The sequence below is a fragment of the Equus caballus genome, chromosome 29 (assembly GCF_041296265.1).
Source record: "Equus caballus isolate H_3958 breed thoroughbred chromosome 29, TB-T2T, whole genome shotgun sequence".
Classification (NCBI taxonomy): domain Eukaryota; kingdom Metazoa; phylum Chordata; class Mammalia; order Perissodactyla; family Equidae; genus Equus; species Equus caballus.
Genome location: NC_091712.1, coordinates 25,584,130 through 25,598,923, shown reverse-complemented (window position 1 = coordinate 25,598,923; position 14,794 = coordinate 25,584,130). Strand labels below are relative to the sequence as shown.

At 35.3% G+C, this 14,794-nt stretch overlaps 1 protein-coding gene across 1 annotated transcript in view; it reads right to left on the bottom strand.

Annotated features, from left to right (window-relative positions):
- Window positions 1-14,794, bottom strand: part of DNAJC1 (DnaJ heat shock protein family (Hsp40) member C1) — a 188,694-nt gene that overhangs the window by 89,092 nt on the left and 84,808 nt on the right. Inside the window, exon 7 of the mRNA XM_023632108.2 lies at window positions 13,605-13,695. Within this exon, the coding sequence (XP_023487876.1) occupies window positions 13,605-13,695 (91 nt within the window). The remainder of the gene's footprint in view (window positions 1-13,604; window positions 13,696-14,794) is intronic.

Genomic DNA, 14,794 nt, shown 5'->3' with positions numbered 1-14,794 from the left:
TTTCATCACATTTAGGTGTTTGATGTCTTTTTAAATAAGCATTTTAAAAATCACTTAAAAAAAGTAATACAAAGCTTCCACTTCTGGAAAAATGGAGTAGAAGTACTTTTCCATAGTTCTCTCACTAAGAAAAACTGAAAATCCTAAATGTTATATATGAAACAAACACAAGAAGAATCTGGATCTCGGAGAGAAGGAGACAGACCAGCTAGGTATGGCAGGATCCAATGAACAACCAAGGTGGTAAGTTCTCTGGGTTTTCTTGTGGCCTCATATATCCCAAACTAGGTGCTAGAGAAGCCGCTAACTCAGAAACACTAACAGGCACAGACACACAATAACAACAACAACAAAACAAACAACTTCTTTCTCCAGCCAAGGGACCAGAAAAGCGACAGAACAGAAAGACAAAATTTTTAGATAGCAACTGATCTACTTTAGGCAATCAAGACAGAAAAAACTGTGACCACACTCCTCTCCCATGTCAGTGAAAGCTAATGGGAATCCTAGCCTTCTGCCATTGTAAGGCTGTAATGAGGCACTCCAATCTTCCCACCAGGGTGATATGGGAGAAGGCTGCATAGGAAGCCAGACTTTCATCCCTACTAAGAGGTAATGAGGATCCTCCTTCCCCTGTGAGGTCAGGAGAGAGCAAGTGGGAGCCTGGATTTCCACATCGACCCAGAGATAATGAGGTGTCCCTCTTTGTCCCTGCCAGGGTGGTTTTGAAGGAAGCCTAGAGGACAGTCAGGGCTTTCACAAGTGCCCAGCACTAATGAGGCATCTCTCTACAGTAACAGTAGAGGCCAGGTGGGGCGTATAAATAGGCATTCTTGCTTATCACAGCCAGGGTCTTATTAGTGGAGGCCTACTGGCAAGCAGGAACACCCACACCCACCCAACCCAGAGAGGATTCCCAGCCACCTTCCCCCTCAGCTGTAATACAGGTCATGAAGGGAACCTGGACTTCTACCCCCACCTGACCATAACTAGACAGTGACACTCCCCTTTCACTGCTAAAGCTTTGTCAGAGAACATCACGTAAAACAGAAGATTTAAATAAGATCCAGAGTCTTATAACATAATACCCTAATGTCCAAGTTTTAATAAAAAATCACTCACCATACCAAGAACATCTCAATTTGAATGAAAAAGATAATCAACAGACGCCAACAAGATGAAAGAGATATCCAAATCATCTGACTAGGATTTTAAAGCAGCCATATAAAAATGGTTTGACACGCAATAATAAACATTCTTAAAGCAAATGAAGAAATAAAGTAAAGAGCAAAGAAACAGAAGATATACAGAAGAACCAAATGAAAGTATCAGAACTGAAAAGTATAATAGCTAAAATTAAAAACCTAATGAATGAGGGCTCAACAGAAAAAGGGAGCAGACAGGGAAAAGAATCTGTGCAGGTAAAAACAGAATCAGAATTTGCCCAATCTGGAAACACAGAGAAAACAGATTGAAAAAAAAGATGATCAGAGCCGTGGGGACTTTGGGAACTATAACAAAAGATCTACCATATATGTCATATATGTCACAAAATTCCTAAAAGAGAAAAAGAGGGTAGGGCTGAAAGAGTATTCAAAGAAATAATGCCTGAAAGCTTGCCAAAGTTGGCAAAAGACATAAACCTATACATTCAAGAAGCTGAGTGAATCCCAAACAAGATAAATCCCAAGACTTCCATGCCAAGATTGTCAGAGTCAAACTTTTGAAAAATAAAGAAGAAAAATATCTTAAAAGTAGCAAGAGAAACATGAGACCTTACCTGTAGTGGAAAAACAATTCAAATTACAGTATATTTTGCATCAAAAAACAGGTAGACCAAAAGGAAGTGGCACAACATTTTTCAAGTGCTGAAAGAAAAGAACTGTCAACTCAAACTTCTATATCCAGTAAAAGTATCCTTCAGGAATAAAAGGGAAACCAAGACATCTGCAGATGAAGAAATACTAAGAGAATTTGTTACCAGCAGACCTATCTGGTAATAATGGCTACAGGATGTTCTCTAAACAGAGAGGAAATCATAAAAGGAAAAAATCTTAAAACAATGGGAAGAAAGAAAGAACAAGAGAAAGAGTAAAAATATGAGTAAATACAATAGATTTTCCAGCTCCTCTTGAGTTTTCTAAGTTACGTTTGACAGCTGAATCAAAATTATAACATTCAATGTATGTAGAGAAAATCTTGAAGACAACTATAACTGGGAGAGGTAAAGGGATGTGAAGGGAGGTAATGTTTCTATACATCACTTGAAATGGTATGTTGTTAACACCAGTAGATTGTGATATGTTATGTATATGTAACATAATACCTAAAGCCTGATGAAAAAAGCTATACAAAGTGATATACTAAACAAACTACAATAGATAAACCCAAATGGAATTCTAAAAAAATATTCAAGTAATCAACAGGAAAGCAAGAAGAAGAAAACAGACAAATAAAAAACAGAAAGAATAGAAAACAAAAAATAAAATGGCAGACAAACCCTAACATATCAATAATTACATTAAATAAAATGGTCTAAATACACCAATTAAAAGAGATTGGTACAGTGGATGAAAAGTCATGACCTACATATATGCTACCTATAAGAAACTCATTTCAAATATAACAATATGGTGTTTGAAAGCAAATAAATTGAGAAAGATATACCGTACAAACATTAATCAAAAGAAAGCAGGAGTAGCTATATTAATATCAGGTAAAGTAGACTTCAGAGCAAAGAAAATTACCAGGGAAAGAGAGAGAGATTATATAATGATAAGAAAGGTCAAGCCACCAATAAGACATAACAATCCTAAATGTGTATGTATGCACCAAACAACAGAGCTGCAAACTACAGGACACAAAAAACAATGGACCTAAAAGGAGAAATAAACAAATTCACAATTACGGTCAAAGACTTCAACATCCCTCTCTCAACAACTGATAGGATAACTAAACAAAATCAGCAAGGATATAGAAGAATTCAACAACACCATCAACCAACTGGATTTAATTTATATTTATAGAATGTTCCATTCAACAACAGAACACACATTCTTTTCAGATGCCCATGGAACATATACTAACATGGACCATATCGTGGATCATAAAACACACTTCAACAAATTTAAATGAATTGAAATTATACAGAATGGGCTTTCTGATGAAAATGGAATCAAACTAGAAATCAATAACAGAAAGATAAAAGGAAAATCCTCAAATACTTGCAAAGTAAACAACGTAACTTCTGAATAATCCATGTATCAAAGAAGAAATCTGAAGAAAAAAATGAACTGAATCAAATGAAAATAAAATATATCAAAATATGTGGGGCATGCCAAAATAGTGCTGAGTAAAATTTATAGCACTAAGAGCTTACATCAGAAAAGATGAAAAGCCTCAAGTCAATAATCTAAGCTTCCACAACAAGAAGCTAAAAAAAAAAAGATCAAAAGAAGCCCAAAGCAAGCAGAAGGAAGAAATAATAAAAATAAGAACAGAAATCAATGAAACTGAAAACTAAAGCAATAGAGAAAATCAATGAAACAAGGAACTAGTTTTTTGAACACATCAATAAAACTGACAAACATCTGGTGAAACTGACAAAGAAAACAGTGAGAAAACAAAAAGTTACCAATGATAGCACTGAAACAGGAGAAATTACTAACAGGACATGCAGACATCAAAAGGATAGTAAGAAATCATTATGAAAAACTCTACACACATAAACTTGAAAACTTAGATGAAACTGACCAATTACTTGAAAAATATAAACTACAGTTGGCCCTCTGTATCCACAGGTTCTGCATTTTGGTATATAGTGGACAACTAAGGGACTGGAGTATCAGCAGATTTTGGTATCCAAGGGGGGTGCTGGAACCAATCGCCTGCAGATACGCAGGGACGACCGTACTCTAACTCACCCATGAGTTAGACACACTAAGCAGATATTTGAATAGCCCTGTAACTATAAAGGAAATTTAGTTTGTAATTTAAAGATTCCCAAAAAGAAATATGCAGGCTTAGATGGTTTCACCAGAGAATTCTACCAAATTTTTAAAGAATTAACATCAATTCTACACAGTTCTCTTCAGAAAGTAGAAGAGAGAACACTTCCCAATCCATTATATGATGTTAGTATTACCTTGATACTGAAATCATATAAAGACAGTACAAAAACAGAAAACTATAGACTCTCATGAATCTCTCATGAAAATGGATGCAAAAACCCTTAACAAAATATTAGCAAATTGAATTCAGCAATATGTAAAAAGAATTATACACCATGACCACGTGGTATTTACTGCAGGGATGCAAGTCTGGTTCAATATTCAAAATCTAATCAGTGTAATTCAGCATATTAATAGACCAAAGAAGAAAGAGCACATGATCATATTGATTGATGCAAAAAAATTTAACAAAATTCAACACCCCATCATGATAAAAAACTCAGAGAACTATGAATAAAGGAAAACTTCCCCAACTTCATATGGAGCATCTACAAAAAACCTACAGCTAACATCATACTTAATGGTAAAACACTAAATGCTTTCACCCTAAGGTCTGGAACAAAGGAAGGAAGCCCTCTCTCCCCACTCTTGTTCAACATAGTTCTAGAAGTTCTGCTAGCAAATTAAGGCATGAAAAGGAAATAAAATATGTATAAATTGGAAAGGAAAAAACAAATCTATCCCTATTGTCATCTGACATGATTGTCTACACAGAAAATTCAAGGGATCTACATAAAAATTCCTGGAACTAATAGTAAATTCAACAAGGTTGCAGGGTAGAAGATCTACATACAAAAATCAACTGAATTTCTCTACTTGCAGTGAACATTCGGAAACCGAAATTAAAAACCAATATCATTTACAATCACTCTACATTTAAAAAAAGAAACACTTACATGTAAATCTAACAAGACACATACATGATTTGCATGCTAAAAACTACAAAACACTAAGGAAGGAAATCAATGAAGATATAAATAAATGAAGAGATATACTTGACATAGTAAATATATCAATTCTCCCCAAATTGATATACAAATTTAATACAATTCCTAACAAAATTCCAGCAAGATTTTTTGTAGATATACACTAGATTATTCTAAAATTTATATGGAAAGACAAGGGAACTAGAATAGGTAAAACATTTTGAAAAAGAAAGTAGGAAGAATCATTCTACTCGATTTTAAGACTTCTTGTATCGCTGCAATAATCAAGACTTCCACATTGGTATGGGAAGAACTGTAGACCAATGGAACAGAGTAGAGACCTTAGAAATAGTCCCTACACGAGTAAGGCCAAGTGATTTTTGACAAAAGTGTAAAAAGAATTCAATAAAGGAAGAATAGTTTTTAAAAAAAACAGTGCTGGAAAAATTGGATATCCATAAGCAAAAAAAAGAACTTTAACCTAAACCTCACATCTTATAAAAAAATTAACTCAAAATGCATCATACATTTAAACGTAAAACATAAAATTATAAAATTTTTATAAGAAAACATGGGAGAAATCTTTAGAACCTAGGATCTGGTGAAGAGTTGATATAACATCAAAAGCACAATCCATAAAAAACAACAACAATAAACTGGACTTCACCACAATTAAAAACTTTTGCTCTGTGAAAGACTATTAAGAGGAGGAAAACATAAACTACAAATTGGGAGAAAATATTTGTAAACCACATATCTGAAAAAGGAATCATATCTAGAACATATGTATAAAGAACTCTTAAAATTCAACAGTAAAAAAAAAAATCCAATTAGAAAATAGGCCAAAGGCATGAAGAAAGATTTTACTGAGGAGGATATATGGATGGCAAATAAGCACATGAAAAGATGCTTCGACAACATTGTCCAGTAGGGAAATGCAAATTAAGACCATGAAGAGATATTTTTACACATCTATCGGAACAGCTAAAATAAAAAACAGTGAGAATGTCAAATTCTGGTGAGGATGCAGAGAGACTAAATCTCTAATACGTTGCTGTATGAATATAAAACGGTACAGGCACTCTGGAAGATAATGTGGCAGTTTATTAAAGCTCTAAACATAAACTTATCACATGACCCAACAATTGTACTCCTGGGCATTTATCCCAGATAAATGAAAACTAGGTTCACACAAAAACTTACATATGAATGTTCATAGCAGCCTTATTTGTAACAGTTAAAAATTGTCAACAACCAAAACAACCTACAATAGGTGAATGGTTAAACAAACTGTGGTATATCCATACCATGGAATACTATTCATTAATAAAAAGGAATGAACTATTGATACATGGAACAACTTGGATGGATCTCAAGGGCATTATGATGAGCGAAAAAAGCTAATCTTAAAAGGTCACATACTGTATGATTCTCAAAATCACATTCTCTAAATCATATAGTCAAAACGACAAAGTTAGAGGGATGCAAAATAGATGAGTAATTGCCAGATATTAGGGATATTGGAAGGATGGGAGAAGGAGATGGGAATGACCATAAAGAGGTAGTGGTTGATTCAGGTGGAGGTTACATGAATATACACGTGATAAAATGGCAGAAGACTACACACACACTTCACATCACTGTCAGTTTCCTGGTTTTGATATTATACTATATTACAGAAGATAGAACCAATGGAGGAAACTGAGAAGAGGGTACATGGGAATGCTCTACACTATCTCAGCACTTTCTATGAATCTATAATCATTTCAAAGTAAAAAGTTAAATAAAAAGGCAAAATTTAACAAATGGTGCTGGGAAAACTAGATACCACACGCAAAATAATGAAGCTGGACCCTTACCCAATACTTCAAAATAACCAAAAGACCTAACTGTAAGACTTAAAACTACAAAAGTCTTTGAAGAAAATATAGGGCAAAAGCTTCAAGACTTTGGATTTGGCAATAATTTCTTTGATATGGCACCAAAGGCAACAAAAGAAAAACAAACAAACTAGACTTCTGAGAATTAAAAGCTTTTGTGCATCAAAAGACAATATTAACAGAGTAAAAAGCCAATGCAGAGAATGGGAGAAAATATTTGCAAATCATTTATCTGATAAGGGAAAATATCCAAAATATATAGAGAACTCATAAAACTCAACGACAAAAAACCAAGCACTTTGATTCAAAATTGGGTACAGGACTCAAATAGACATTTCTCCAAAGAAACACTCATTAGGATGGCTACAATTAAAAAAAAGAAAGAAAATAACAAGTGTTGACAAGGATGTGGAGAAACTGGAACCCTGTGCACTGTTGGTGGGAGTTTAGAATGGTACAGCAATATGGAAAACAGTATGGTGGTTCCCCAAAAAATTAAAAAAGAATTACCATATGATCCAGCAATTCCACTTCCAGGGATATGCTCAAACAACTGCAACCAGGGACTCAAAGAGACATTTGTACACCTACGTTCATAGCATGGGAGGAGGTGAGAATGGGGAGTCATTGTTTAACGGTACAGAGTTCAGTTTTGCAAGATGAAAGGAGCTGTGGGAGATGGATGGGGGTGGTGCTCACACAACATTATGACTATATTTAATACCACTAAACTCCACACTTGAAAATGGTTAAGATGGTAAATCTTATGTGTATTTTGCCACAATAAAAAATATTGGTGGAAAAAAGCAATATAGTGGTTTTATTGTATCAATCATGAAAAATAAATCCTAATATTAGATAAATAGCCACTTGTGGCTTAGGATAAAATTTCCAGTGACAGCATCATACATGGATTCAAAAGGACCGTATCCTATTATATATGGAAACAAAGATGATATAATACTCTGTTAAATAAACTGTGTTGATCACTCAAAAAGCAGTTTTATTGATGAGAAAGAGCCTCTTGTCAAAAATGTTCTTGAAGAGTTTTAATAAATTGCTTTAAGAAGTATTAAGTAGAAAAGAGCAATATGGTTTTTTTTTTTTTTGAGGAAGATTAGCCCTGAGCTAACATCTGCTGCCCATCTTCCTCTTTTTGCTGAGGAAGACTGACCTTGAGCTAACATCTGTGACCATCTTCCTCTACTTTATATGTGGGATGACTGCCACAGCATGGCTTGACAAGAGGTGCCATGTCCACACCTGGGATCCCAACTGGCGAACCCCAGGCCACTGAAGCGGAACGCGCACACTTAACTGCAGTGCCACCACACCAGCCCCTAGTATTTTTAAACTCACTAATTCATTTGACAAATATTTACTGAGTACCTAGCAAGTACCTAGCATTGTTCTAGGATCTGGGGTTATAGTAATAAAGATAAAAATATCTGCATGCATGGAGCTTATAAACTGATACATTATTTTACGTAAAGTATAATATTAAATAGGTACTAATTTCCAAATTAATTAGTAAAATTTCAGTTGAAATTTGATGAGTTAATCTATAGCTATAAATGTTTATAAATTCAATTGGATAAAAACTTTTTGCTTCATTTTTTTTTTTTTTTAAAGATTGGCACCTGAGCTAACAATTGTGGCCAATCTTTTTTTTTTTTCTTTTCTGCTTTATCTCCCCAAATTCCCCCTGGTACATAATTGCATATGTTAGTTGCAGGTCCTTCTAGTTGTGGCATGTGGGACACCACCTCAACGTGGCCTGACGAGTGGTGCCATGTCCGCACCCAGGATCTGAACCAGCGAAACCCTGGGCTGCTGCCGCGGAGTGCGCAAACTTAACCACTTGGCCACGGGCCCGGCCCCTTTTTGCTTCATTTCAATGGGAAAACTAAGATTGTATTATATTTAAGCATACACAGCATTACAACTTAAAATATTGAGGGAATTGTAAATTACTATTTAAGCTGTATGATTTAAAATATTCACATTCTATTGTTATTAAAGTACTTAGGAAATAACACTATTTTTAAGAAATTCTTTGCCTACACTAAACTCTTGGGACTAGGGCTCCTGTCAGGTTTTATTATATAATACGGTTCACAAGCTAAGGTAGAGTTTCTATTTGATCATGTTTCCAAATGTACTGGGGGTACTGACTGGTTATAGGCCTTAGCATGAGTTATCTCAGACAGTATTCTCCCATCCACGAGCACCATACATTACCACAGGAAAACTGTTCTAACCTAAATTGGGGCTGCCTCTGCCCTATTTCTTTTGTCCTCTTCCCCACCAACCCCTGAATCAACTTACAAATCAGCACTAGCATCTTCTTTCTTCGCGAAGCTGAGTTTTTAGCAAACCTTAGGGAAGGTGAATGTGTTCCAACCCTCCGCCCTGAAGAGGCGTATTCTGTCCCCAACCTTCTCGCTGCTCCCTCGCACCTCTACTGAGGCCCATCACTGGGGCACGCAATGGGGACCACAAAACAGGAGGAAAAGCATAACCAATGTTCGGAACTATTATTTATACAGATTAAAAAAGAAGTGCTTGACAGTAGGGTTTTGATTATTGGATTTGTGTTTGTTCTTAAATCATGTAAGGTAAAGAGAAAAAGATAAAGGAAATACCAAGTTTTACTTCTATCCTTTCTCCTCCGTCTTTTGTCTATTCAAATTTTAACCTTGACGACCAACTTCTTTATAAAAGAACTCAAATGCATTTTTGTCCATTCATGATATGGGCTATTTCATCATAGTCCTTAGAATTCACATCTATTGACTTAGAATAAAACTCATATAATTAGAGGATATATAAAAATATCATTAACACTGAAAAAGTCTATTTATAAATATTCAACTTACTTAAATCTAAAACACAAAATTGATTAAAAATTTATAATAAAAAATGCCAAAATTTTCCAAATACATATTTTTTTGGCATGAAGACTTCCCAGAAGAATGATATTTATTTTTAAGAAATTACCCTTTCCCAATTTCCCCCTCTGAAATGCCACTTTAATAAGACCACCACATCCTACTCAGTGTAGCTCTGGTGTAGCCCTCAGAGGACACTGCAGAGTCTCAGCAGTAAAGCAGACAGACTTGAGGGCAGATTAGCAATTAGGTCATGAGACCCAGGCAGCATAAAACAGCTACTGCTAATCTGCATGAGATGCATTTACTCAATTAAGCAGATGGAAATGTTATTATGAACTCAGTATTCCAATGATGGTTCTTAAAATTAAGAAGGATGGGGCAAATGAAATGCACACTGGGGGATTTGGGGCCTTTATGTATTAATTCTAAAGTATACAATGCAGAACATTGTAATGAAGTTAACAAAATTAATTAAAAGATCCTTTGCATGTAACCATTAGAGACTATATTAAAAAATACATGACAGTTTCTGACATTATTAATAGTAATGTGGCTGTTCTTTAACATTCTTAAAGTTGATACCATCACCTTTTCCAAATATACCATTGATACCAAAATGAGTGACAGAGGTCTTGTTACTCAGAGCCTAGCATGAGTATTGTTTTTAATATGTTTTCTGGTATTTAGTTTTTCCATTTTGAGTTTCAAGAAATGATAAGCTAGCGATGAATTTTCAAACTTTTTAGAAGACTATTTCACATTTTTATTGGTGCACAGAGAGTTTTCAGACATTTACATATTTTCAAATTTGTTTTACATAATCTTTTATATTAAATAATAACAAAATAAGAGAATATCATTAAATCTGAGAATTGCAATCAAACTCTTAGGAAGAACAAAAATCTCTGAATAATTTTGGAAAACAGTCGCAAACTTCAAAAGCAGTTTTTGTATTGTGATAAATACTTTACGTTTCACGCTTATTTTCGAAGTTGTAGTGTGCAGACAATCCATTATTATTAGAGAATCCATATTTGCCAACACTGTAACAATTACGTGGTTTGTTAAAAAAACTACATAAAAATAAGTGGTGTGTTATAAAATAAATCCTGGGGATGTAATGTACAGCATGGTGACTAAAGTTAATAATACTGTATTGCATATTTGAAAGTTGCTGAGAGAGTAAATCTTAAAAGTTCTCATCACAAGAAAAAAAATCTGTAACTATATGTGGTGAAGGATGTTAACTAGACTTATTGTGGTGATCATTTAGCAACATATACTGAATCATTTTGTTGTGCACCTGAAACTAATATAATGTTATATGCCAATTATTTTGCAAGGAAAAAAAGGTATGTCTATGAAAGCAATGAAATTATTGTATTCATGCTGATTCTACAGGTAAGTTTTGGGTTAGTTTGATATTTTTCTCTTTTCTTGTAAATGTAATTTTCCCCCCTCCTTTTGACTAGTCTTAAAAGGCTTAGAAAGTTTTTATGTAATGATTTTACTTAAAAATAACAATTACATAAAAATTACATTTAGAGTTTCATTTATTCATTGACTTATTCAATTTAATTAAAACCATTTCAACAATTGCTATAACATCAGTTTACGTTTCAGTCTTAGGTTTAATATAATAATCTTTTGCCCACCCTTACTCCTCACACACACATCAGCCAACCTTACTATGCAATCCCTTATCCTAAACTTTTCCCTCTTAATAAAAGTCTGCTTTTAAATAGTTATATAGTTGATTTGAGTATTATTTTGTATTTGTAATTGTTGAAACTTTTTGAATCAAATTATGTGCTCCTTGAAACAATGTTCTATACAGTGTAGGTACTCTTATGACCTTCAATATTCACAGCATTACATTAAATCATATCTTCATTCATTCATCCACTTAAACATTTACTAGGTGCCAGGATACTGTATTCAATGATGGAGACATGAAGGTGAAAAAGAAACAGTCCCTGTTCTAAAGCTGCCCAAACACCCAAAGGACTGCGGTAGGCAAAAAAATGGCCCCCTAAACATGACCATGTTGTATTCCTTGGAATCTGGTGGGCATATTTTACCTTACACAGCAAAGGGAACTTTGCAGATGTGATTAGGGGTGAGTCCCTTGAGATGGGAGATTATCCTGAATTATCCAAATGGGCCCAATCTAACCACACAGGTCCTTAAAAGCAGAGAACCTTTCCCAGTGTGGGTCAGAGACATGACCACAGAAGAACAGTCAGAGGGATGAAACACTGCCGGCTGTGAGGAGGGAGGAAGGGGCCATGATCTGAGCAAGGTGGGAGGTCTCTAGAAGCTGGAAAAGGAATGCAGCCTTGCCTGATACACCTCGACTTTAGCCCAGTGAGACCCATGTCAGACTTCTGAGCCACACAACTGTAAGATAACACATTTGTGTTTAAGCCACTAAATTTGTGGCCATTTGTCAGAGCAGCAGTAGAAAACTAATACTGGCATCACCTAGTCCAACATGTTTATTGACAGATAAGGAAACTAAAATCTCAAAGCTACACATTTAGGTAGTGGCAATGTACTCTCTGGGTTTGGAGAGAACATACTTCTCTCTTCTCAGACCATGGTCTGGTGTCAGGGTAAAGGCAGAAAGCTAGAATTTCAGAATCTGAAGGGAAACAGCTCTTACCATTTTTCTATATATTGGATGTGTGGTACACTGATACCACCACTGCTGTTTTCCAGGGTGATTTGGCTAAATTACTTCCATGGGCAGCAGGAATAGCTTTTACTGCACACCCTCAAAAGCACACAGGGTGTTTTGTAAAACTACGCATGCGGTGCTTGTGTATACAATTGTAGGCGTGAAGTGACTGCGTATCAATTATCTTTCTATTGTCTCCTGTGCCCAAATCAGTACCATATACTTCTCTGGGAATCCAGGTAGGTGGAGGGGAATGAAGTCTGAGCCAAAAATACTCACAGCGGAATTTTTACAAGAATACAGATTTTATCTCCATGAATTCAGTCAACAAGTATTTATCAAGGACCTACTATGTGCCAGGGACTCTGTAAGGTACTTGGATGGACGGTGAACAAAACATATGAAGTCCCTACTATCATGAAGCTTACATTCTACTGGGGGAACCAGACGGTAAACAAAATTAATAAATTAAGTAATGTTAAATAGAATTAAAGGCTCTGAATAAAAACAAAACAACGTAAAGGGACAGAGCATATGTGTGTGGGAAAGATGCAGATAAGGAAAATTAGGTAAAAAGACCGGAACTGGGAAAATGCCTTCTTTAACAGTAGGTCCAACTTTTCCTGAAATCAGCAAGAACTGTCTTCAGTGTTCAATGCAAGGCTTCAACACACTGATAATTTAGTGAAGGTTTTTCATAGTGTATAATAATATTGCAAATGAAACGAAGACCTTCACAACAAAACTCATAGATATTTTCAGGTTTCCCATTTAGTACTGCAATACGGCCAGTTGGGTGATCAATTGGATAGATTTGGCACTAAACCCAGATGACAATTACAGCCCTGGGGTACTGTAGCACTTTCTAGACTCTGGATGCCTCCTGGACTCGAGGAACTATAGGACCCCATGTTGATTGGAGCCCTGCATTGATGATACTGAACTGAGGGTGGTTCAGTAATTACAAATACAGTATTCTCCACATCCAATACCTTAAGTACAAGTAGCTATTTAGAGGGTGGCAAAGAAAGCACAGAAAATTTAATTATTGCTGAATTTAAGAGAAAATCCAAATTTAAATACTCACTTTTATTTGATATTGTTAACACAGTAAGACAATGGTTAATTACTGTTGAATTTAAGAGGAAATCCAAATTTAAATAATTACTTTCATGTGATATTGTTAACACAATAAGACAATGTTTAAAACTCACTTTGAAGTGTTTCAAGTTCAGCTCTAGTCAATGCATCTTCCTTTTCCTTCAATCTTGTTTCTTTATATTTAGCATAAAACTGCCCAGCATCCTTAAAAAAGAAGTTATAAATAAATTAACATAAAAGTCAGTTTGCTTTGAGGGTAGTTTCCACATAACTTCATTTTAAAGCAGCATATTCATTTAGCAAGTAGTCTTTCTTTGTGTTTATGTTTTCAAATTTTATGGTGAACAGAAGACACTGAATAAACACGTCTCTATGATTTTTCTCTCTTGGAGAGCTGATTAAAGCCAGAAATTGATGAGTGTAAATTTAAGTAATAGCTTTTCTCTCAGATATGGAAGGGAGGTTTCCTCTTCCTTGTTTTCTTCCATTGTGTATTTCCTCAGCATTGTGCTAGTGCATGGACAGACAGCAGAAAAGCACACTTGCTGAACTGAATTATTTGGTACAGTAAATTACATTATTGTGACTAACAAAGTACTAACACGATTTTCATACTAGTCCCTTAACGCCTAAGGATTTTCAAAATTATTATATGCAAATCTGATTATGAAACCTATATGACCAAGTAGATGAAAGCTGTCACTTCTCCTTCCACCACACTGAGAGGCCAGTTTCTACCATGCAAGGTTGAGGATTGAGGACACATACTGGACACAAATACTAAGGCATCAAGATACAGTGGCTTGAGTCTCAAGGAGTGGCACATAGGCAAGACTTTAGCAGAGTACCGAGAAAAGACTAGGACGTCAATAACCACAGACATGGAAATAAACAAGTTGATGCTCTAGGCATATGAAGATCTGGACAATGAAAAAGCAAAAACAGATCATTTTACACCACCCTGGACTCAAACTTCATCTATTCTATAGCAGTACTGCTTGTAGCTGCCAGGTCACACTGTGCTATGCTTCCACATCTTTGTGTATGCTTTGCCCTCTAGCTAGAAGATTTTTCTCTCCTGCCATTATGCTGAAGAACTTCTATTCATCCTTGAAAACCCTATTCAAGCATCACCACCTTTGCAAGTCTTCCTGATCTTCCCCAGCAGTGTAATTCTCTCTTGTATACTGCTTCTGTATTTAAACACATTTCTATGATGGCTTGCATCATGCTATACTCTCTCCTAGAAAATGAGGAACGTGAGATAGGGGTACTTTTGTGCCCAGAGCATAGTATCTGGCAT